This window comes from Caretta caretta, chromosome 14, assembly GCF_965140235.1.
Source record: "Caretta caretta isolate rCarCar2 chromosome 14, rCarCar1.hap1, whole genome shotgun sequence".
Taxonomy (NCBI): domain Eukaryota; kingdom Metazoa; phylum Chordata; order Testudines; family Cheloniidae; genus Caretta; species Caretta caretta.
The window spans coordinates 12,433,325-12,460,012 of NC_134219.1; the positions used below are offsets into that span (position 1 = coordinate 12,433,325).

The 26,688-nt window shown below is 42.2% G+C and overlaps 1 protein-coding gene across 3 annotated transcripts in view; it reads left to right on the plus strand.

The window, feature by feature from the left end:
- Positions 1-26,688, plus strand: part of CA10 (carbonic anhydrase 10) — a 328,547-nt gene that overhangs the window by 105,565 nt on the left and 196,294 nt on the right. For all 3 annotated transcript variants that reach the window (XM_048818029.2, XM_048818030.2, XM_048818028.2), the window contains exon 4: positions 13,488-13,630. In XM_048818029.2, coding sequence (XP_048673986.1) covers positions 13,488-13,630 — 143 coding nt within the window. The remainder of the gene's footprint in view (positions 1-13,487; positions 13,631-26,688) is intronic.

The following is a 26,688-nucleotide window of genomic DNA, read 5'->3' on the forward strand; positions in this document are numbered from 1 at the left end:
CTGTTCTACACAGGGATTCACATTCCTTTGCCAGTCGCCTAGCAGCACTCCCCAACACGGTTTTATCTCTGCAAGGTATTTCTCTCTCTTTCACAAACTGGCCCCACTGCCATCTCTTAAAGTGCAATGTTAATTTTGTTCCTCATATTTAAAAAAAATGATTAAAATTGTTTCTCCTCCTATTCTGCACATCTTGCCCAGCTCACCCCAAAAAAATTAAACTACTTTTTTGCACAAATTTGAACTTTAAATATTTTTACCAGGCTGATTGAAAGCAAAATCCAAACAGATAGGATTATGAAAGCAACAATATACAATGAGGTGCAGCTGTAGTGGTACGGATACTCCCCCTTTGGGTTTGTTACCAGATATACAAGTGAGAAAGGGCCAGTAGTTTTAATCACCTTTGAGTAGCGATAGTTCACGTTATTGTTATACTTTCTGGGCTGTTTCATCTTATCAGTTCTTGGACTGTTACAAAGGAATCAGAATATCTTCTCTTAGTTCTCTGATTTCCTAGTTACTGTGACTACTGTCTAGTCTTGTCGTACACTGGAGATTTCTATAACCAATTACTTCCATGAATGCCATTCCACAGTCTGTCATTTCTTTGGTGCCTCGATTTAAGGCTGTCTTGACTTTATATTTAGCTTTTATGTAAAAGCAGAGCAGGTCATGTGCTTATCCAAAGGCATTAGCATGGTAATTTTCTTCAAGTTGAGTAGGTGGAAATAATTAATGGACTGCTTTATTGATATACATACCTTCTTCTCTCTCTGGTTTCAATTCCCGGCTTCAATAAACTAGTTTGAGATTTTATCTAAGGGACTAATAATTACACCGGGCAAGAATAATTGCTGCACAAATACAATCTGATTGTGTTTTGTACCATTCCTAGGGCCAATTTTAGAGTTTAAATATACAAACAAGGATCTGCTGCATGAATAAGTTGACTGGTTTTTATTTCAAGTCATACACTCCAAAAAGGGTTACTTACCATTGGGGGAAAAAACGTGTTCTTGAAAGTTAAGTAACAAATTTCCATTAAGAATTATAGAATATTAGGGTTGGAAGAGACCTTAGGAGGTCATCCAGTCCAATCCCCTGCTCAAAGCAGGACCAACACCAACTAAATCATCCCAGCCAGGGCTTTGTCAAGCTGGGCCTTAAAAACCTGTAAGGATGGAGATTCCATCACCTCATAAGGTAACCCATTCCAGTGCTTCACCAGCCCTCTAGTGAAATAGTGTTTCCTAATATCCAACTTAGACCTCCCCACTGCAACTTGAGACCATTGCTTCTTGTTCTGTCATCTGCTACCACTGAGAACAGCCTAGCTCCATCTTCGTTGAACCCCACTTCAGGTAGTTGAAGGCTATCAAATCCCCCTTCACTCTTCTCTTTTGCAGACTAAATAACCTCAGTTCCCTCAGCCTCGCCTCGTAAGTCACGTGCCCCAGCCCCCTAATAATTTTTGTTGCCCTCCACTGGACTCTCTCCAATTTATCCACATCCCTTCTGTAGTGGGGGGACCAAAACTGGATGCAGTACTCCAGGTGTGGCCTCACCAATGCTGAATAGAGGGGAATAATCACTTCCCTCAGTCTGCTGGCAATGCTCCTACTAAAGCAGCCCAATATGCCGTTGGCCTTCTTGGCAACAAGGGCACACTGTGGACTCATATCCAGCTTCTCGTCCACTGTAATCCCCAGGTCCTTTTCTGCAGAACTACTACTTAGCCAGTCGGTCCCCAGCCTGTAACGATGCATGGAATTCTTCCTTCCTAAGTGCAGGACTCTGCACTTGTCCTTGTTGAACCTCATCAGATTTCTTTTGGCCCAATCCTCCAATTTGTCTAGGTCAGTCTGGACCCTATGCCTACTCTCCAGCGTATCTACCTCTCACCCCAGGTTAGTGTCATCTGCAGACTTGCTGAGGGTGCAATTCATCTCATCATCCAGATCATTAATAAAGATGCTGAACAAAACCGGTCCCAGGACTGACTCCTGGGGCACTCCGCTTGATACCGGCTGCCAACTAGACATAGAGCCGTTGAGCCCGACAATCTAGCCAGCTTTCTATCCACCTTATAGTCCATTCATCCAATCCATACTACTTTTAACTTGCTGGTAAGAATACTGTGGGAGACCATATCAAAAGCTTTGCTAAAGTCAAGATATATATGAAGTCAAGACAGATTGATAACTTCAGTGCATGTCAGTTTTGCTTTCACAAACTGTTTTATTCTACAGTGGTCCTTATTAAAAAGTCATCCGTTAGCAACAGTTACCCCACAGTGGTAAATAAGATACTGCAGTCATTTCCAGTCATATTCTTGGTATAGTCCTAGAGCCTTAAATCCTGCATGTCTTTTCTACAGGAAGTAAATGTTGTTAAATGGAATTTCATCTGTAGGGGCAGCATGGGTGGAATGGAATGGTCTAGCGCTGTAGAGCTGAATAACGCAGTATATCAGTTATCACTGTGTAGTAACTGTTGGCAGATATTGACTTCTTAATGCCAGCTATGTACTTTAAAACTTTCGATACACTAAAAAATACTAAGCCAGGAAAATACATTACTATATATTGTTCTCCAGCAAGTGCTAAATTTTGCAGTCGGATGTATGCATGTAACTCGTACAGATTTCATTGCTGGGGTCAGAATTTGGCCAATTGTAAATAAGACAGCTAAACCCCTGTGTCAGGTAGTGAAGTTATAAGCCTGTGCTCAACATTTCCCTTGAAAAAGTTAATCTCACACTTCTCCTTTCAACCTTTGCCTTACCTTCTCTTTCTGATTTCTGTTCCTTCTCTTCTCTGTGTCTCCATTCCAAGCCTCCACATAGTTTGTGCCCTGGCATTGGCACACTGCTATTACCTGTCACACTGACAGCTGCAGATCAACCTCATCAAGCTCCTATACTGAAACCATTCTGTATGTTGCAGTCCCTGGAATGTAATTAATTGTAGCCATCATGGAACCTATCTCCCTTCCCTCCCTTGAGTTGGGTCTCTCTTCTCCCTTCCCTTGCTGCAGTTTTGGTTTGTAGAATTAGGGAGAAGGGGAGAAGTTGATGCTGCATTCAAACCAGGCAGTAATTGCAGTCTGGAGAAGTCAAACTTGGAGCAAATGGCCTGATTCCAGAAGTAGGCTAGATAGTTGCTGCTGGGAGTTCACAACTGCAATAAAACATAGGTGTTTGCTGCATTGGCAGCAGGGTGGGAAACACACCAAGACCTGTAGTCCAAATTCATCCCCTTTTAAGAGGGTTGCCTTTATGTAACAATGCCCAGAGGTTGGACTGTATGTATAAACACAAATCTTAGGCTGAGCTGTCTGTCCCTAGGCTTGCTCCAAACTGAGCTTTCTTGTTCATCCAGTGTCAGAGTTACTCTTGGCTGTTTATACTCCTGAGGTGTAGCTAGTGAGACCCCTTTGGTTTGCCTTCCAGGGTGAGTCAGCATAATAGTTCTGAGTCTCTCTGAAACCTATAGTTCTGAGGACCTATAGCCTGACACCTGGTCACAGATGAGGACAAATAAAATTTAGGCTGTTGATCCAAGGGGTTTCTCTAATTTAGAAAGCATCTCATCGAGGGTTTGACAGAATATCTTGTGAGATCATTAGAGGTAATAAGCCAAATCCTACCGTCTCTCACAGTGCTCTTGGTGCCTTCAGTGCATGAGTAAGAACTGCAAAATGTAGCCCAAAAATGTGCACTTGTTTATTTGAGAACAGCAAGAAACCTGAGAATACCAAGAAGACAGATGAAGCCTTGGTAATGCACTATGTACATTTCCACTTTTCTACCTGGTAAGGTTGAGAGAGAGCCTGCTGTACTATCTTCCAAAAACCTCAGTCCTTCTACAGCAGCAAACTAGCAGAGACAAGAGAAGACACAACACATCACTTTGTTGAGGAATTCAATATTAGTGCTCTGTGTTCAGTTTTCGTGTTGCTTTGCTGTGCACATGGCAACACTGGTCTGTTCGTAGTAATGATGGAAGGTTCATTTATCTCACATCCGCAAGGCAGGCTAGAAGGCAGCACCTCCCACTGAAATTCAGATGCCTCTGGAGCGACATTAAGAAAAAGTTTTGGACAGGAAGAGGAAGGATGATCCAGTGTTTATGGTATTAGCCTGGGACTCAAAAGACCTGAGCTCATTTCCCTGCTATGCCACAGATGTCCTGTGTGACATTGGGCAAGTAATTTAATCCTTCTGTGCCTTGGTTCCCCACCTGTAAAATGGGGATAATAGCACTTCCCTAACTCTCAAGAAGAATGTTACCATCTAATTATTCTTTCAAGACTCCATGCATGCGTACCAGTGCTGAGGGTGCTGGATATTGATCCTCTGTATTCACGCTGAAGAGTGCAGTGCCACAACAGAAGCCTATCTATCAAAACAAGAATGGGTCTGTTTCAGAATAACAACTAGTATCCTTAAACTCTCTTTAGGCTTAGAAATTGAGAGCTTGAGCCACTTGGTCCCTCCCATGAGCAGAGAGGAGCCCAGAACCACAGATCTATGTCAGAGGAGAATGGGAGAGAGACTGGTCCTACTTATGCAGTAAAACTTCACAAAATGAAAACTGGCAATTTTGTATTACTCCAGTTGGAGAGCGACCTCCCATATTCTTGCTGTGAACCCCAAAATTCACTTTCTTTTTAGCACTCTGACACAGGGAGATGGAAGTGTCTGATCAATGGGTTACACAGGATTTCCGTACAGAGATGAATGACAACACAGACTCTGTCCCAACGTGGGCACTTCAGGTGCAAGGGCCTTCTCCTCTGTAGCTGTCACCGTACTGAACAGTCTTCCTGTATCTTTCCACCTTACAGAATGTTCCATCCACATCCATCTGTCTAATGGGTTGTCTTCTCTGCAGAGTAGCCCTGGGGTTCTATCTTGATCGTTGTCCCTAACTTGAGTCCTGTCCACATACAAAAACCCTCAATGTGAGCATAGGGCTGCTTTTACCTCAGAGTGGCTGGCTTGTCAGGCAGTACATAGGCTGGAGTTTGAGGCAGTCTAACTAGTCAGCTACTGAATCACTCTGCTGCCCATCCGGTCACTCTGCAGCTCATGTTCTTTCACAGTGTGACCACTCTCACTGAAGCTAGGTTGATGCGAGAGGAGTCAACTGGAGTTAACTTTGCAGTGAAGACATAGCTCTAAGCGATAGCACCTCACAATTGGCATGTACTTAACTTCACCAACACCCTTGTGAAATAGGGCAGTGCTATTATTCCAGCTTTTTTTCAGGTAGGAAACAGAGGCACAGAGAAACTAAGTGACTTGCCTAGCGTCACTCAGGAAGCTTGCGGTGGAAAAGGGACTCAAAACCAGGTCTCCAAGTCCTACGCTAGCTCCTTAACAAATGGACCACCCTTCATCTCACAGCCTCATATCCTATCTCACTTCCAAGTTTTTTTTCTCACTATAAACTTCCCTTTCCCTGTGCTATTCTTTACCTCACTAGCTCTCTCACTGAAATCTGTAAAGCACTGTGAAAAGCAGTCTTCATGAAATATGCTATTTTATCTCACACAAAATTATGTTGAACTGTGAGTTTGGCAGCAACATTGCAAGATTTTGTGGTATTTTGTAGATATTATGTAATTGTTCTGTACTGGGAACGAGACATCATTTGCACGGCCTGCATTATTATGATTTATAATGCCTTACTGCTTCCTTGCTGGCTAATGTACCCCTCTCTTTTGCTATCACATGTACAAGATTCATCACTTCTGAAATGTTGATATTGAGAGAGAGCGCATTTGTGGGAGTTGTAAAAGAGGTCAGTAGCAGAGCAAGGGTGAAAGGGTTAATAAAATTGTAAACTGAAATGGGGCTGAAAACAGGAAGGGCTGTGAATCTGTGAGCAGTGAGATGGAACATTAAGGGAGGGAACGATAGGGTTCTTTTTAGACTTTAAACATATTAATAATGTCTCCTAAGAGGTATTAATCATGGCTGAGAACTGAGAATGGGGCCGTAAATCAGCAGATGGGAGGGGAAAAGAGATGAGATTTTAATTTTAAATAAAGACTTGTATGTTTTATGGCTCAGAAGTGAAGATTACATTGTTGGTGCAGAATCCCCGCAGAGCAGCATCTCGCCAACTGTAGGCATATTTCAAAGTAACTGCAAGTATCTTTAAGCTCTCCATAGTTTGTGAAGTTGAGAGCTTTGTATTTGGAAGGTGATGGGGTGATGCTTTCTTATCAGGTATAGTACATCCTTCCAGGCTGTCACAGCAAGTGCAGACTATGAACACGTAATAAGAAACTTTATTTTTAGGGCCTGAATATAGCAATCCATCCTTTATTTAGTATTCTGGACACTGATATATCACTCTCGATATGTTCAAATTTGGTAAAAGGCATCAGAATTCTTAATTTTATTGTGGGATGCTGATACCAAAGTGTTTCATTATATCTCATTGTAATGTGTTATCCACAAATTGATCAAAAAGGCAGCTGTCGTGTGACACAGGCCACAAGTAAGTGTCTCAAGCATCTTTGCATATACCTAATAAAAATGATTCCCCCTTTCATCCAGTATTCAGATAAGGCTGTCAAAATCATCAGCAGTTGCCTTTGATGTGCCAGTGTTAAACTCTTATCTTCTCCATTTTATTCCCCTGATTCTGAGAAATGGATATACTTTGAGCTGGCTAGTGTCCTGCACTGGAAAAGTGAATAACATATTATGCATGCCTGGCATGTTTCTGTGGCAAACTGGATCCTTAGCAAAGGGAATTTACTGGGATTTATAGCTGATGGCAGGGCTGACATGACTGGTATGCTGAAACTTTTGGCAGAATGACCAGTATCTGAAAAACCTTGTTTAAATGAGATTGCAGTGTCTGTGTAGACTGCATGCAAATTAGCTTGAGAGAGTAGCTTTTGCAAAATAGGGTGGTGTGTGCTCCAAGGTGTTGAGCATAATAGATTTAAAATATTCTCATATAAAGATGATCAAGTAAATTGGTTTACTTCGGCTATGCAATTTTTTTGTCCATTACATACTGTTGACAAACTAAGAAATTAGTTCATTAGTGAAACACGATAATTGATTTGTGTGCAAAACCTACCTGTCTGTCAGTAATTTTATTGGCTTATGTTTTTCCATATTGTATATATCCTGATAAATCCTGTCAATCATTCTAATTTTTTTAGACTACACTAATGTGAGTGATGGATTGATTAAAGTTTTGTTGCTACTGTAAGAATCCGATGACCACGTTGGACATTGCTGTCATGGTGCTGAATGTAGTGTGAATCGACTGCCTCTCCAGCACCTTCTTACTGCTGTATGGTATTCTGCTGTCCACAAACCTGATTCTCCTACATCAAACCTGTAAATATTTTATGAGAGCCTAAACTGGTACGATGACTGGTACCAGCAAAGGACAGACAACCAGCCCATGCATTGTCAGTACCAACGTATGCTTCTGAGCCAACGTAGGAAGATTTACAGGAAGAAAACGCCTCATAACCCCACAAATACACCACTTTGGAGGACATTACCATCCTGCCAGATCTGGACTCTCCCATCCTATCAGAACACATTCTTACAAAGGTGTTCAGGACTCCATGAACATTATGAAAGAAGCCAGTCTCCTATTCCCTCTACTAATCAGGTTATTTCCTCATTGACGGTTCTGACAGTTCTGAGGGCACCAACTTTGGAGAGGGAGTCCACATTTTCTTGATAGGGTGATTCTGATATGGGAGAAGGATGGTTGTCATCTCCTCCAAAAGCCATCAGTACTGATAGATGTTCTAGGATCTTCTGGGGCCTGACATGACCATGTAAGATGGGGTACCCCTCTCCCTGGGACTCGTGGTACCCTATGCCTTGGGGTCCACCTAAACCCCTACTGGACCCTTCTCACTGTTTATACTGGGCACTGTGGAACCCATACAGGCATTACCCTGAGTCTGCATGATCTCACTGAGCCGCTCACCATCCCTTTCCATTGAGGGACCAGTCTGAACTGTTTCTGGAGCCCACAGGGGAAGAAGAAAAAGAGGCAGATCTAGTGGTAAATGCTGATACCATCAAGCATATAGTCTTCTATTCCTGATAAGGCAGTTGCTACAGAATTACATTTGCTGCTGGACAATCACAAACAGTTTCAGGGGTTGTTAAGAAAGATTGTTGAAGCCCCCCAGATTCCCCTGGAAGAAATCAAAGAATTATTCCAAAAACTCCTGAACATTTTGCGGAATAAAGGGCCAACTAGAATAGTGCTCCCAGTCAACGAGGCTATCCTAGAGCGAGCCAAAGTGGTGTGGCATGCCTCAGGATCAAGTTCACCCACTCCTTACTGGGTGGAAAAAAGAACTTAGACTAATGCCTTGGGAGGAACATTCTTCACACAACTGTTCCCAACTGCCTGCTTGTTCTGGCTGCTACAGAAAGAGGCAGACAACAACATACAAGATCTACACCTTCATAGGAAGAGGCCAAATGCCTGGGCCACAGAGAGAAAAATTTTACATATTTACATGTAGCAGCCTACAATTCTGAACAGCCAGTTTATCAGGTGCTACTTGCAAAGTATGACTTCATCAGCTACTCTAAGTTTTTGGAATTTAGGGACAAACTCCCTCAGGAGGAAGGAGTACAGTTCTAAGCCCTTATCGATGAAGGTAGTCTAATAATCTCTTCAAGTTGCAGTAGACACAGAAAATACAGCCTCTAGATCAGTGGTTTTCAACCTGTGGTCTGCAGAGCCTTGGGGGTCCACAAACTAAAATTTCCAAAGGGGTGTGCACTTCCTTTCAAAAATTTTTAGCGGTCAACAAGTGAAAAAAGGTTGAAAACCACTACTGTAGATTGAAGGCAACTGCTGTCAGTATGTACGCGGATTCCCGGCTCCATCCTCATGTTTATCCTGTGAAGTACAGACCAGAGTGGAGGACTTGCCCTTTGAGGAGGATTACTTGTTCAATCAAGGTTTCAGAGGAACAGCCGTGTTAGTCTGTATTCGCAAAAAGAAAAGGAGTACTTGTGGCACCTTAGAGACTAACCAATTAGTCTCTAAGGTGCCACAAGTACTCCTTTTCTTTGTTCAATCAAAAGACTCTGTCATTGTACTCATTAAAGGACTCAAGGGTAACCCTCCATTCACTGAGAATATACATAAAGAAGACACTGCAATGGTAAATGAAATAAACAGAGGAAGCTATATACATACACCAGTGTGGCTCTTAGAAGTGAACTATCTTGGCAGTTAAAAAAAAAATATAAAAGATTGCAGGACAAATTTAATGTCATGGTGACCCACACAGTCTTTCCTGAGCACCATCCTAATGTAAAGACTAACTTCGTGAAAATCATAGTGTGCTTTTGTGACAGGCAGCATGCAAGATACGAGGTTGCCCTGTCAAAATCAGAAAGAACATAATAAAACAAGCACTTACGGCAGCCATTTTCAAAGAGCCTCCATGCTTTTTTTTTCCCCCTGGATGTTCCTGGTTTCATCATTTAATTCTTGAAATAACTGGCCATCGTGAAAGTCACCACTTCTGTACTTTGCTTGGTATTCTTTACTGCATTATCCATCATCATCTGTAAAATGTATTTTTGTAAAGCTTGCAAAAAAATTGTACAGTATTCATTGTGTATTCTTTATTCCCTGTAGCAAATGCATTTCTCCCATCAGAAATCTCAGTAACTCTGAGAAGCCATTCGCGTAGCTACAACCTCCTAATGAATACTCCACCTCTTTGAAGCTATAGGTCTGAAGTTTCACCATTAGCAGTAGTGCGTTTTGCATTAGCACATGGTAATGCCAAGAGTCTTATTTTAGTTGCTGTAGTGTTAGAATATATCAAGGAGAATTTGGCTAAACTTCAATACCTATTACCTATCACATGAAAAAGCAGGAGTTTTCTCCCAGACAACATTAAACAGAATAGTGAGGTCCTGTGGTACTAAAACGTCACTTTTTAGAAAATATGCTACAGTGCATTTAGTTGGAAGTGAGGAAGTACTGCTACAATTGACAGAATACATGTGCAACAGTACATCTTGTTCCTGATGTGCTATTTTGTAAAATTCACTCATTTGCAGCGGCCCCCTCGATCATTAGTGTAATTTGGAGAAGTTCTTGGCAGTATTTGACTGTCAGTATCATGTCATTAACAAAAGCTTTTCAAGCATGATGGAAATAACATGTCAAGTGGGATATACATGTTACAGGGACTTCACCCAGTCATTTTGTTGGGGATGGAGTGAAGCATGAGGTTTATCCTGGTGTACCTGTTTGCATGGGTTACCAGGTGTTGTGTGTCAGAAGGAAGGACAGGAACTCTGCTTTTAACAGCGTCCTGCCACAAAACCTTCTGAGATCAGACTGTTTGATGGTGTCAGATGCCACAGGTCTCAAGTCCAGGCCTGTGGAGTTGCCAAGCGAGAACCTTACCCTCTGCACCACCACACCGCAAGGTCAGATGAGGGAGCTGCAGCTAATACCCCATTGCCAGAGGCTACATCCACAGACTCCGCTGCATCAGGTGACTGGCAGCAGCCTACTGATTAGACACCACCAGGCATAAATCTTTCTGTTCCTGTCCCATCCTTTGTCAGAGCAATGAGTCATTAGATCTTCTGCTTACCAGACCAAGTTTGTCTCCCTGCTTGGCTCCTGCTCCTTGCTCCAGTTATAACGCCTTGATCCTTGTTCCCATTTCCTGCCTCTTCACCTGGTTTCCGCTCCTTGTTCCTGCTTCCTCACTCTAATTCCAGTGACTGACTCAGGCTTGAGCCTTGGCATGACTTCTGACTCCGATTCCAGCTTAATCGTGGGCATGGCTACTGACTCCAACCATCCCAGTTTGGGAGATTTTAGTCAGTTAAAAGTCGAGTCACGCAGCGGGGCTAAGACAGGCTCCCTACTTGTACTGGCTCCACACCGCTCCCGGAAACTACGACATGTCTGGCAGCAGCTCCTCGGAGGAGGTGAGGCCAGGGGGTCTCCGCACACTGCCCTCACCCCCAGCTCTGATCCCGCAGCTCTCATTGGCAGGGAACGGGGAACCGCAACCAATGGGAGCTGCAGGGGCTGTTCTTGTAGGCAGGGGCAGCATGCAGAGCCGCCTGGCTGCCCATGAGCCTAGGAGCCACTGCCGGACATGCTGCTGCTTCCGGGAGTCACCCAAGGTAAGCACCGCCTGGCTGGAGCCTGAACCCCAAATCCCCTCCCACACACCAACCCCTGCCCCTGCCCCCTCCCGCACCCAAACTCCCTCCCAGAGCCCGTACCCCCTCCCACATCCCAATCCCTTGCCCCAGCCCTGATCCCCCTTCTGCACCCAAATTCCCTCCCAGAGCCTGCACCCCAAATCCTCTTCTGCACCCCAACCCCTTCCCCCAGGGTCAGCCTCTGGAGTCCCCTCCCACAGTCTGAACCCCTCTGTCCCACCCTGCAGCCCAGAGCCTACACCCCATCCTGCACCCCAACCCTCTGCCCCAGCCCAGTGAAAGTGAGTGAGGGTAGGGGAGAGCGAGTGACTGAAGGAGCGGGGCTGGAGTGAGTGCGGGCGGGGTCTCAGAAAAGGGTGAGGGCAGGGGTGTGGCCTTGGGGCAGGGCAAGAGTATTAGACAGTTGGCAACCCAACCCTGGCACTGACCCTTGGTGTGGCTTCTGACTCTAACTCTGGATTGAGCCTTCACATGGCTTTGGACTCTGACTCTGACCGTTAGTGTGACTTCTGACTGCGAACCTGACTCTGCCCGATCTCTGATGACGAGGTTAGACCACCTCATTATGGGCCCGGATGGGTATCTATTAAATTGGAAATCAGTGTACTAGGAAGAGATCCATGTTTGTTACAGCTGTTCTGCTACTTCAATCTCTTCCTGATGATTTCTGAGCTCACCCACCTCTTATATCATGAGATCAAAGAGTTAACAGAAGGAGACCCTGGAAACTGAATTTTCAGTTATTGCAGGAAAAAGAGGAGCTGAGAATATCTGTGGCTGATATATTTCATCACACTGCAGAAATGAGAAAATACTCAACAGCTGTAAAACGTTTTCCCCTCAAGTTCTGTGTATATTTGTGTTTGGTTTGTGCTGCACAAAAAAGTGAGTCATTCTAGTTTTGTATAAAGTTTTCTTAGTGAAATCAAATATTGGGGCTCAAACCAAAATCCTTCATCTAAACCACCCTAAACGTTGGAGTTGTTTGTAGCTCTGAAATAGCTGTGTAGGGTTTGTGGCTGGTATAAATATAAACGCAGTCTAGAGCAACAATGAACAGGGTAGCATTATTATCAACATCTATGAAAATTCAACATAATATGTTATTGGCACAGAAAAAAACTCATACAAATGTTACAGTTGCATGGTTAAATGCTCTGGATATGGAGTACCACAGCTTAGGCTGGAAACACAAACTTAACTCTGTCCCTTTCCATGCATTATGATACATTCTTTAATTACGGGGGCACATACTATTTGTCAAATAAAATACAATATCATGCACGTTTTCTTTCAGCAACTGTACAGGGGCAGAGTTAAGGTCGAGCATCATCTCCCAACTTCCTTCCAATCCAGGTTAGCTACGCAGTGTGGCCCATGTGTTACATGAGGGGTATTATATATTGCTGCCCATCAGACACACTTTTCTTCCACCTCCTTATGAGGCCATACCACCCTCAAGAGTAACTCAACACCGGGTCTGAGTACTAGTCACAAATCACTGATTTCTCTTAATCCACTGAATGGAATAAAAACTTTGCCTGTCTCTGTGATAAGTCTCAAAATGTAATTGTAAGCGGGGAATTCTCATTGAGTGTGTGTGTTTCCAATGGAATTCTGCAGGGATTGGTTCTTGGCCCTTCCGCTATTTAACATTTTTATCAAGGGGGTGTGCGTGTGTGTGTGTGAGAGAATTGTGTGAATCAAAAAGAGACAAATAGATCTTGTCTACGGAACATGAATATTCTGTGGAATAGTGACATATCCATGTCTTTTCTAATACATTATTCTTATTGTCAATGTGTACCAAATATTGCAACTTGTTTTAGTTTTTTTTGAGTGGCTACATGTTGGCCTCAGTCCAAGGAATAAGTGCAGTGTATACATGTAAAATGAGCATGAGGATATGAGATATTCAAGTCCCTGTTAAGAAAAAGCAAACATTCTATACCAGTAATAGCAGATGAGCTAGTTACAGCTAAATCCGGAATGATTAAGTCCAGAGAGCTTAAGAGGGGCCAAAAAAAAAATCTCCTTTGTTGATATTAAAATATCTCATTATCTCAGATTTGGGTGTCTGTGTATCATGCATTAAAATTCAGTTACTTGATTAATTTTCTTGAGTTGATTATATTGTGAGCACAGACAATACAAGAAGCAGTTTAATTGTTTCCACATCTGTTTTGTATGGATTTTTCTTCCTCCCTTCAGATTCTTTCTTAAATTTGTATCTTTTTTTTTTTTTCCCCACTTATAGTTCCTTCCTTTTGGGGATTGGTGAACTCAGCCTGGAATCTTTGCTCTGTTGGGAAAAGGCAATCACCTGTCAATATAGAAACCAGCCATATGATCTTTGACCCTTTCCTAACTCCACTTCGCATAAACACAGGAGGCAGAAAGGTAAGTTTAAAATAAAGTAAGGACAAGTTTAAAATAAAGTAAGGACATGTCTTGGTATAAAAACCAAGAGTTAACAGATGAAAAATATGTGCCACTTTCAGTATTTATGAAGTATTTTCACCTTGTAATGCCAATAAGCTCTTAGGCAGAATAATAATAATTGTAGAGCTGTGAAAATTACACATTGTTACCTCCCCTGCAGTGATCAAAACCGTACACTGTTAGGTATCCGGAAGCACTTCTTAATTGCCATACAGTACTGGTTCCTTTAAACTCACCTGTGAGTAGAATGTGTTCATTTATAAAAACTCACAGCTAATAAGTGGTGTTTGTCCTACCAGACAAGTAGGATTGTAAAGCCTCAGGAATGCAAATATTGTCTCAGAAGGCTAGATTCTTCTCTTTTGCTGGTATAAATCAGGAGTAACCTCACTGAAATCAGTGCAGTAACATTGCTGTAAACAGAGAGGAAAGAAGATTCGGGTCCAGAATGTTATGAAATGGAGGATTTAATTGGCTCACTCTGGAAGCTGGGGAGAGAGAGGCAGGCTCATAAAAATCTGTTCAGAAAACAGTTTAGTCTCCTAATTACTCTAGAGATTATCAGTACTTGTGCTCCGAAAACCAAGTTACACTGAAGCAAAGCGCCTCTGCCATGCATTAATTAGAAAGCATACAAAATATTTATAATAAATCAATATATCTTTGGGCACATTAGATCAGATAGAAATGATGGGTCAAAGACGATGTACCTTACTTCAGCTGAAGAAGACTACACTCATGAGTAAGGTGAACAAGATTTGGCCCATTGGCATATTTGCAGTGTAATTACTAGAACTGCTTGGTTTTCTAACCTAAATCTGCAAATCTCAATTAATTTAATATTTTTCTGAAAACAAAACAAAAACCAAACAATTACATGGAAAAATCAGTTGCCTTCTGAAATATTATTGTGCCAATTTGGAGGCTACATCCTATTTTACTGAAGTATGAAACAGGAGGGATTTTAGTCCTGTTTTAAGTGCATATTTCAATGTAACCTTAACTATAGCGTTTCTACCAACAATTCCATAACAAGAGCTGTATGTTCTAGTAATGTGGGTCACCTTCTGACCTTTTTTATTGTTGCCTTTTAGTCTTCTGTATTACCTTTTGATTTATTCTGCATGATTAGATTGCATATTATGGAAAGGGCAGAGCCGTGAGAAAATTCTATTTACAAATTATTTAAATGCTGTGAATTTAAGAGGATTTAAAAGGATTTACCATACTCATAAGAATATATTGTTAAAATTACTTCCCCCTCAATTTAAATATAAAAAAGTGAAGGGAAACATGTTTTGTCAGAGGCAATTGGTAAATAACAATATCAGGGTATTTCATTGTGTTTGCTAACATCTGTGAAGAGTAGTTACACACTCTATTATTCATAAACTGCCGCTTTTACGTGGCACACATTTTAAAAAGTATAGACCTTATTCTGCATTCAAACCCTATATGCTTAACTGAGAAATTGTTGAATTGTATTTTATTATTATTAGTTTTGTTGAAAGTTATCAGATTGGTTTGTCTTTTTACCTGTAATTAACTTAATTTGGTTGAGTTTTCAATAGAACTAACAAGCGATTCTTCCTTTTCTGCTCTGGGTTTTTGTCAGTGACTGAGGTGTTAACGGGCCTGTTAAGGTGTCAATTACATATACAGATACAGAAACAAATAGCGAAGCTGTGCTGGGCGATGTTCTGCCCTCAGAAATCTTCAGTAAATTGTTCCACCATTCGGCCTTTCTTTGACTAGTATCCTTGTGGGTGCTCCACTTCAGGTGTGCATGCACCTTCAAACAGAGATTGTAGGCCGATTTGGCCCACGCGTGTGCCCTACATGTCCTTGTGCACTGTGCTAAGGCTGTATAGGGCTTGTGGGCGAAGCACTCTCACTCAGCTTCTTCTCAGTCACCTCTGCCTGAGATGGAGTGTTCAGCGTGCCTGCTTCAATTGGTTGAGCTTGGCTGGGCTAGCATTTGGTTAGTTGTTAGAATTGAGTTGAGTTCATTGTTTAGTATAGTTCAGTTTGTTTTTCCTAAAGAGGCTCGTTATTCCTTGTGCTCTTTATTCCCCTCCCCCTCACATTTGGGGAGGTTCTTCCTCCGTTGAGGAGGTATGCTAGGGTCACTGGGATTCAAAGTTGTCTCACTTGCCAAGAGGCTATTCCAATCTGCAACAGTCATTCCTGATGCACCCGTTGCCTGGGGCGCACGCACATCTCTCAGAAGTGCAGTTTTCATTCAACCCTTAAGAGCAGGGCCAGCAAGACCCAGAAGATTAGGGTCAAACACCTTATGTTGGAGAGATCTCTTTGCCAGGCCTCAGACCCAGGTCAGGAGGACTTCCTTTATACATCAATCTCTGACTGAGCATAGTGCACTGCCTACCTGGGCACTGCATTCACCCAGACTTTGAGGGAAAAGTTGGAAAGTACTCAGTCTCCAAGAAGAGGCTTTCTAGTTTTCCTCACAAAAAGCCTTTCTGGGCTTGGACTCTGTATGAACTTTAAGTATGTGAGTCGTTCATTGAAGTTCCTAACTTAAGTACGTAAATTAACTTTAAACATATGCTTAAGGGCCTTGCTGAATTGAGGCCTATCTCTTCATAAAAATAAACCTGAAATTATTTAATTGTGCAGGATATTAGGAAAATATCAGGTATAGTACATAAATATTTGTGTTTTAGCAAACAAAAGATCTTATAAATACAGATCCTTAGGTTTATATATGGCCCCAAATTTGTTTTTACTGAACCAAGGATCAGTAGATATGTTTCCAATTTCTTTAACTAAAAATTGCACTGGAAAGTTTCATGTTAAGAAATGTTTCTCTGCGTTGTTTGCAACACAAAAATGATAGCATTATACTAATGCTGTAAAACTTAAAAGTAAAATTGTCCAGAAATTATTTATGGTTTTAGTTCAGCAAAATATTTGAGCATGTATATAAGTGCTTTGCTGAGCCCAGTCCTTTAAGCAGAAATGAAACTGTTTTATGTACAAAGTACAAAATGAGAGAAATGCAAAAAGTGAAAAGAAAATTATACTTCAAGCGTCATTTCCAAGGACTTCTTAATTACATGATTTTAAAGTAATAGTGTTCCTTTAGTTCTAGGCAGAGCTCATTCATTATCTCATTCTTTCCATTTATAGTTGTTAAAAGAATAATAACAAATATACATGGATTTACAAAAAACAAAACAAAAAAACACCAAACCCTGCAAATGGGAACAGACACATTTAAAAATGCATAGACAAGGTCTGAGTCATATTAAACTCATTTCTAAAAATGTCATTTTATCAAAATTGCCATTCAAATGGAAGTAGTTAGTTGAAAGCATATTTCAAGCAGGAACTGGTCCTAATGATTACTTTGAATTATTGCTGCTAAGAAATCTGTATTCAACATAAAGATTTAAGAAAAACACAGGAAGTAACCAGAGGTTTCAACTGTATTTATTCAAATGCAGGCATGGTATTTTTCAACCCTAAGATTAATTTTAAAATAAAATGTATTGATCTGGTGAAACCTCTTAGAAATAATTTATTCTTTCATAACATTTTATCTGTTAACAGGGGAGTGCTTAAAATGGTATTTTAATATTTCATGACTTACATCTATATAGCAGTTCTCTTGTTTTATTCAGTCCTTTAGTGACATGGAATAATATGGATGAACAGATAATGTGAGGTAACAGGATAATTAAAATCATAGAGGACAGAGTCTCTTTTACAAAAGGTGTAGATATTCCAAAGTGATTTATCTTCACCTGTTGTCTCGAGCAATGAGCTTTCTTTTGTGCATTGCTGTTGGAAACAATATGGGACATGTGAAATTTGTCCTTAATATATTTCCATAGCAACTCTGAATGTTTATACAAACAGAATTGAGAATCTATTTAATCTGTGGCACAGAATTTGAGAAAATGCATTACTCAATTATGTTAATTCTAGTAATTAGAGCTGGTCAGAAATTTCACTTTGGAACACTTTTTCCATTGAAAAATGCTGATTTGACAAAAGTGAGCGTTTCACAGAATGTATTGATTTCATCAAAATTTTCTATGGTAAATTATTTATTTTTTTTCATTTGTTAGAGTGAAAACATTTCATGTTTACTTTATTGTCCTGACTTTTATAATTTGTTACAATTTGTAACATAACAGTCAAAACAATTAAGTCTAAATTAAATGGTATGATGATGCTGAAGAAAAATATTTCATTTAACAAAACACTAAGATTTCTACTTTTCATCCTGATTCACGACAATACAAAATTTGGAAATCTCAAAAGTTCCCACAGGATGGGAATTCCATTTTTTGACCAGCTCTTCTACTAAAAAAACACTGTCTGGGAAGGAGTGCTATGGAGATGTAATATCAGTGGGCCAAATCCTGCTTGACTCATGCAAACGAGAACATGTGCTCCTCCCCTGGATGAGATGATCAGCCTTTGGCCTGTGTGTGTGTGTTAGCCCCCTATACAAAAGATTTCTAAAACTGATCAATAAGGGTCAAATGATAAAGGTAGAAAAGAAACTCCAGTCTCGGGGCCAGATTGTGACTATCTGTGTGTGTGTGGCTGTGTGTGGCTGGCTGGCTGCCTGGGGGGAGCTGTCAAGTCCCGTGGTATGGAAGTCCTCTCACATGGGGCAGGAAGGAAGTGGGGCAATAGACCCACACCCATGAACTGATCAACAGAGCAAAGCTACATATCTGGGGGAGGAAGCATGCGGCAGTGGGCACGTTTGTCTGACTCTGCATTGCCCAGCTCATTATCGTGTGAAGTGCTGAGGGCAGCTTGAGTACAAAAGGTGATTCACAGAATACATCATTTCATCTCATGACATCAGATATACCAATCCAATACAGTTTCACATTTTGGGGAACTTGATTACTTTCAAGAAGTTGCCTTGGGAATTACAGCACTTCCTTAGCATAGCTGCTACTTTAGCAGTGCTGCAGTTGATATCTAGGGAAGTAGGTCAGGCCTTTGAATTTGAGAATTAGCTCTTGAAGTATGTTAGATCAAGGGGGATTGTGGAGTTCTACTACTGAAATTCTACAAAGGGATTTGATCCTTGTCAGAAGCATTCATTTTTTTCCTGTGTATTGGCTTGGGTTACTGTTTCTGGAGCTTGGAGCGACGTCTGTTCTTAACCATTGATATGTTTTGCATTAATTGTTCTTGCTTGTGGGAGCCCCGATTGATCTAAATGTTGAGTAAGTGGAATGACAAATAGCCCTTTTTGATTCAGATATTAAGCTTGGGAAAAAATCCAGACTTTTTCCTGAACATCTCTTCATTTTGCTCACTGAATTGAATGTCATTGCTCTAAGCTGAGTGGTGGTGGTGTATATTTCAACAGATTTTCTTACATTCTCTGTTTGTTGCTAAGCCTTGTTGGTCCTCTTACACTGAGGATTTGGTTTAGCAGGAGCTATATTTATATTTTTTTTCATGTTGGACGTGGCTTTCATATGGGTTGAGGCACTTGGGGTTTTCAGGGATGTTAACCAATTGATATAGCAGTCAGGGAATTGCTTTGACAACACTTAACTGTGGTTATCACATTGTACAGTAAGGGATTTTTTGGAATTGGTACTAAGATGATTAAGTGCAAATAACAAGAGACTGTAAATTGGTTGAAACTATAAGAAATCCTAGAGTTAAGATAAAGAAGCACAAGCCTAGATACACAATAGTGAGCCAGAAAACCTACTAGTTGTGCAGTGAAATGAAAATCTTCATTAAATACATCTTTTAAAACTGATTTGATTGCTGTACATGAGTGCAGATGGGGAGGGGAAGGTTCAGTTGAAGTTATCAATTCTTGTACCAGGAACATAGCAGGTGAACCCGGGTGTTGTGCAGATGTCCTGATTTTATAGAGACAGTCCCGATATTTGGGGCTTTTTCTTATATAGGCTCATATTACCCCCCACCCCATCCCGATTTTTCACACTTGCTGTCTGGGTACCCTATGTGCAGGTATGTAAAGGGGGAACTGATTTTCTTGTACTTCGATTTTAAAAGTAACATTTTTAATATGACCTTTTTTAATTCAGTGCAACTATCCTAGGCCTAAAAACTCTATAGGCGGGCTGTGCTGTTCAAGGGAGGTTTAAGCAGGTGACTTTCAGGAAGGGGCTGCTGCTTGGTGGTGCATATCCCCGCCATGTCATTCTGTCAGTTTTGCCCTTTTTGAGCTGGGCCTTGATCCTGCAACATGCTGAGCGCCCTCCATTTCTGCTGACTTCAGTAGGAGTTGAAGATATTCAGCACCTCATGGGTCTGAGCTTTTAGTGCCAATGTTGAATTAAAAAGCCAATTGCTTGATATCACACTGCTGAAATCAGCTGGGGATTTGCCTCAGATCCAAGTCCCACTTTTGCAGCAATACCAGTAACATATTTGACCATCCTGTTACTATTTCCTCAAGTCTTCCGTTGTTAATTGCAAATTCAGTTTGTTCATGCAGCCATCTAAACTACATGCCTGTTGATCTCTGATTCAGCAGCATGAAACCATATGGCTCTCAAATATTTCCATGAAATTCTCTTTAGGACTACAGGCTTGTTTAGATGAACAGTTAGTGCATGGCAAGCTGAGGTGTAAAGCTATAGTGCACTAGGGTGCTGCATATTAACTGTCTGTATGGCCCCTGCTACTGCACGTTAGGAAGCCTTCAGCACGCAGTAGCATGGTCCCCGCAGATAGTCACTGTGTGGCATGCTAGTGCGCTGTTGTAGCTTTTACACCCCAGCTTGCCCATCGCTAGCTGTTCATCTAGGCATGCCTAAGAAACTCGCCTTTACACAAAATAGTTCCACTCCCAGTCTTCTCCTAACAGTCTCTGTCCTTTCAATATTAATGGAAGAACTCAAGGAATTGTAGGCTTCGAAAACTTTGTTTCAGACTTTTTCAAGAACTGTTCTAGAGCTTTTGAACAAACCCATTGAGCTAAGTTCCTCCCAGGAATAACTCCCCTGAAGTCAGTGGAAGAATCTGTTCCATTGTTTGTCTGGACTACAATACAATCACTTTTTAGCTACAATTCTGATCTATTTATTTTGTAACTGGAAAATCATTGGAAGACTAAAAATGTTGGAGATGTGTAGCCCCTAATTGAATGTTATGAGCCAAAATGCATAAGATTTCTTGCTCCAGGACCTCCGCCTGTTACAATTTTTCTGTCCTTTCAGTGCTTTGTTGACTTAGGCTTTGTAATGGAGCTGGTCAAAATGTTTCCATATTTTTAACCAAAAAAAGTGTGAAAATATTTCTGAAACATTTCATAAAAAAATTCTCACGATTTTTCAACCCTCTCTGCTGTGTATATGTCCAGACATTTCCCTCTGCCCCGGGCACACTGCACTTCAGATTTTTCTCCTATCCTAGTGGGGAAAGTGGGTTGGAGGTAACATGGGGGCACAAGGGAAAGAGTTTTGGGACAAGGGTTGCAGGGGGGGGGTCAGGCATGGTACTGCTCCGCCTGCATGGCTACGAGCGTCTGGATCGAGTCCGCTTGGCGCTCCGTTATGCTTATCAGCCAATCTGTGCTTTGCTGCCAGAGCACCACGCTTTTGTGCCGGTGCTCCTCATTCTGCTGGCGGATCTTCCTTTCACTGTCCCGCCACTCCTGCACTTCTCAATTTTCATTACTTGAATGCTGCATTACTTCATGCAACGTCTTCCTTGCTTCTATGTGGCCTCTTTCTGATTCTTTGGAGTCTTTCGGCCGGTGATAACACGGACGACTGAGGTCTCAAGGTTGCATCTGTAAAGGCAAAATGCAACACTTCACAGAGGCAATGATTCCCCATACTTAAGGGCAAGCACAGCCTACATAAGGGCATAATTTGCCCATCCCAAAGTGAGCGCACATAACGCACGGGTTATGGTGAGAAAGCACAGGGTCAAGCGTGACTGATTGTTTCACTCTGTACTGTCCTCTGGGTTTCTGTGCCTTGGGGAGAGCCAACAGCGGTAGGGGGCCCCTATACTGAACACTGTCCCCACATTTTCCACAGGAGTTCGTCCTGGAAGATATCTCGCTGCTGAGGGTGACCTGGGAAGCAAGGGAGGGTCTTCTACTGCAATGCGGCTTCCACCCTAGCCCATATGCAGCTTGTCTGTGTGCACTAATGGTCCCCCCATCCCTCATGGCACAGTGGCGCTGACAAGTTAACCTTACTGGGACAAGGACCACAGTGGCTCTCCCGAGAAACCTGCGGAAGCGCATTGCCCAGCTTCTGGATGAGACCTTTAAAGAGATCACTAAGGCCGATTACTGTGATGTGAGAGCACATCAACGCCCTATTCTGCATCGAGGCATGCATTCAGCCCTAACCCTCCTCACCCCAAGAGCCCGCTCCGAATAACTTCCTTTCCAAAATAAAAGCCACTTATTGGGAACCTCCTCTGGTGTTTGTCCTTCCCCAAACACTGGCCGCCGTGACTGGCTACCTTCCTCTTGGTTCGAGAACAGCTCCTGGCTACATGCATCTAGGGATTCCGGGGTATCTTCCTCTCCCTCAGCACCCTCCCTTCTGCTTCGCTCCTCCTTCTGCCTTGTTAAACTGGGCTCTGAAGTGTCCACGGTGGTACTCGGAGTGAAGGTGGGGTCGCCCCCAAGTATCGCGTCCAGCTCTTTGTAGAAATAGCAGGTTGCGGGGGCAGCACTGGAGTGGCTGTTTGGTTTGCGGGCTTTGCGGTAGGCATTCTGCAGCTCCTTCACTTTAATCCTGCACTGCAGCACATCCTGATCATGACCCCTTTCCATCATGTCCCTTGATATCTGCCCGAAGGTATCTTAATTCCTACGGCTGGAGCACAGCTGGGACTAGACAGCTTCCTCCCCTCAAACACTGATGAGGTCCAGCACCTCGCCATTGCTCCCTACGGGGGATCACCTGGTGCGTGGAGGCATGGTCACCTGGAAAGATTCACTTAGAGCACTCCATGCCTGGCTGAGCAAACAGGAAGGGGATTTTCAAAATTCCCAGAGAATTTAAAGGGTGGGTCTGACGGTTGGTCATCTGAGGGCAGGGTAGTAGAGTTCAAAGTGATGACCAGAGTGGCTGGAACAGGCATTGTGGGACACTTCTGGAGGCTGATCAGAGTGCACTGACAGACCAGGGCGTCCACACTGGTGCCGCGGTGCTCTAGCGGGGGCACACAAAACGTTATTCCACTCGCCGAGGTGGAGTGCCAGGAGCGCTGTAGCTGCGTAGTCAGAACGCTCTACGTGCCTTGCCAGTGTGGCCGGGTAGTGAGCTAGTGCGCCCGGGGCTGCTTTAATGTGCTGTAACTCGCAAGTGTAGCCAAGCCCACACTGTTCATGAGCCCCAAAAGAACCATTATGGGGTGTCATAGAATCATAGAAGATTACGGTTGGAAGAGACCTCGGGAGGTCCTCTAGTCCAACCTCCTGCACAAAGCAGAACCAACACCAACTAAATCATCCCAGCCAGGGCTTTGTCAAGCCGAGCCTTAAAAACCTCTAAGGATGGAGATTCCACCACCTCCGTGGGTAAACCACTCCAGTGCTTCACCACCCTCCTAGTGAAATAGTGTTTCCTAATATCCAATCTAGACCCCCACCCCCCTCTGCAACTTGAGACTATTGCACCTTGTTCTGTCATCTGTCACCACTGAAAACAGCCGAGCTCCATCCGCTTTGGAACCCCCCTTCAGGTAGTTGAAGGTTGCTATCAAATCCCACCTCACTCTTCTTTTCTGCAGACTAAACAAGCCCAGTTCCCTCCATGTCCTGCCATTGCAGTGCAGTGTTGCAGGAGTCTATGAGGACACTATTTCATGACCATGTAAGTCATGATGTGGACACCTCAAGGTGGTGTTACAGCATCACTGTTGTAGTTATTCTGTGTCTCTCTGCTGCTCCATTTCATGGCATGGTGGGTCTCCATCTCGACAAGGCTGCATATCACTGGTACAGATAACTGGATTCCAAGATCCGGAATTTCAGCTTGAGTTGCTTAATGTGTTTACGTGCAGATTAATTCCCCAGTAAGAATGCTGCTGTTGAGAACACTCCACATCATGCAATTCTTTCGCAGCCCTGGCTTTGTCTCTTGATTATCAATTTTAGTAAATTTAACAGGCAGCCCTTCGGAGGTTTAAAAAAAAAATCAGTTTTAATAGACCATCCAAACCCTTATTAAATACACGGCACACTCCTCCCCTTGCCTGCAAACAAATATATGATTTCACTTGTTTCTCTTTGTCACTCCACATAAGCACCGCAGCAATCGGCAAAAGAACAAAATAATTTTACTGAGAGGCTAGTGTAGTGTGGTGTCACTCATGCAACAGGCACTGTGGACCCCAATCTCTAAAGCAACCACAAAATCCCATTAAAACAGAATGACACACTGTAACAGGCTGGCAGCCTGGCTGAACCACCCACTGCTGTTAACAGGAAATGAGATGGCGTAACAGTGAGTGGGAGTAGCCTGCAAGAGGGGTGACATTTTCTAATCTATGTTATGCAGCAGGTTCAACTACATAATCATAATGGTTCCTTCTGGCCTTAAAAATCCATAAATCTCAATTCTGTTGAGAGGGTTTGGTCTGTTGCTATCAGTGGAACCCTGCCAGAGGAGAAGGCATTGGGGTGCTTGGACATATTTTGTAGTGTTAAACCTGACCCTTGAGGAGCTCAGGTTTTTTGGAATGGGATGGGGAAATAGTTCTCGCTCACGCCAACTAAATCAAAAAACTTTGATCTTTCTGAAACTAGGAAGTGGTGGCCAATTTTACACCAGCAGTAGTTTTCCCTCCTTTCTTAAATGGTTTCTTAAATTGAAAATGTATTCCTTTTATTAAAAAGTGTTTCTCATAGCATTGCCCCCCAAAGTTAACAAATGGTGGAGTTCAAAAGAAAAGGCTGCTGCTGCTTATAGCAGTTTGGGAGTCAAATCTCAAAGAAGTGCCTACGAAACCTTCACACAACCATACACCATCATCTCTTTTGTTTAGCCCATTTTTAGAGAGAGGTTACTTTAGAATATTGTTCTGAGGCTTACTTGTATTTTGTCCTGCTTGTTAAATCAAAGCCATTGTTGTTCTGTATAGATCTTCAAGTGAAAGAAAAAATACTATTAGTGGAATTTCAATTATCTAGATAACTTTTCACTAAATCAGAGTTGCCTGTATTTTAAGACATAGTATCTTGCAACTTGCCAGGACTAGAAATAAGTGCATAGTTGCCCATACCAAGAGAAATACAAACAGCTTGATCTGTAGCTGGTTAAACCAGCTGAGCTCTGTTGAAGCCAATGGAGCCAGATTGATTTACACCATCTGAGAATCTAGCTCCAAATGGATATCTAATCTATGTAATCTTCAAGTTAGCAGTAAATTGTTGTCATTGTGAAATGATAGACCCCAATCCTGCAAACACTTACAACATTTATCCATGTGAGTATATTTGCACATGCGAGTCCCTTTTTTTCAGGATCAGGGTCTTAAATAGTTTTTAAAACATGGTTTATACCACAGATTATGTCCAATGCCTTCTCAGATGCCATGGGCATGCAATTGTATAACAGGGTGTGTCTTATCTCTCTACTTAAGTTCTTTTCCTAGTTTGCCTTTTCCTCCTTACTAAAAGGACACTAAGTCACCCTTATTTTAAAAAAACCATGGTTTTCTAGATCTTGTGCATTTCCATGCATGAAGATAAATTTCATGTTTTATTTTGTTGGAATAATTCAAAGTTCACAATTTGAGATACTACTGCAATCACCACTTCTTAGGACTGGCGGAGGAGCCAGGTGTTGCTTAATATGGTAATAAAAAAATTCCAAAACATTTTTTGTGATATTTAAAAAAAAACAGTATGAGAATGAGATTCTCTCTCCTGTCTTTGTAAGTCTTTCTTTTGGAGATATCTGCTTGCTGCTGCGAAGTTAAATATCATAGGATTTCTGTTCTAAGAAGTCACACTGAGGGATTTAAGACACCGATTGTTTTACTAGTTCTTATTTGATTGTGTAGGTGGTTGGAACATTGATGGTAATTTGCCTCTTGTTCCCCAAATGGCATTTTGACAATAGTTTAGCAAGCCAGCATGTCAGTGTCACTCCTGAGCCATCTACACTACAATCAGTTGCAATTTGCCTTGACCTTGAATGTTAGACTTCTGAAATGGAAGTTCTGTGTTCTGCATATTGTAGTTCGTAGAGGGCTGGGTTTTCAAAAGTGCCTTCAGGATTTCGGTGCAGAGGTCCCATAGAAAATCACTGGGACTTGGGTTTCTAAATCCCTACCTAAAATCTTTAATACTTCAGCATGGATTTGGCAGCAGAAATACAGTTCTCTGCAATATGAACAAGCATGATTAAAAAGATAAAACTGCTGTACTGGTAAGGCTGGGGCAAAATCCTGACTCAGGGTTACACATTTCCCCCCTCCCCCCAACCGTGACTGTGCTAAGTAGAACCATGGGCAAAACGGTTGCGCTCCAGTTCTGGTTCCCTGAAAAACACAGGCCATGTCCACATTAGGATAAACCATGTTAGCTAACACATTCGAACTAATATGTAGAGCTGATTTTAAAAAATCTTTTGCTGCAAAAAATGTCAATGATTTTCATCCAAATCTTCACTCCATTTTTAGGGGAGTGGGCTCAGAACCTGTGTTCCAGTGCAAATTCAAACATCTACAATGCTATTTTATAGCCCCACAGCCCGAGCTCTGTGAGCCTGTGTCAGCTGACCCAAGCTCTGACTCGGTGCCATGGAATTTTTATCACTGTAGATATATCCCGAGTCCACATGCCAGTCCCACAGATACCAGTTTACAATGCAGACATACCCACTAAGATTAACATGTTTTAAAATTATACCTTTTTCCCCCTAGTTTTTGCAGTGCCAGGCTGAGCAGCAAATGACCATTGTGTGATGGGGTTTAAGATTTATTATTATGATTGTTACTATAACACCTAGGAGCCCAAGTCATGGACCAGACCGCACTGTGCAAAGTGCTAT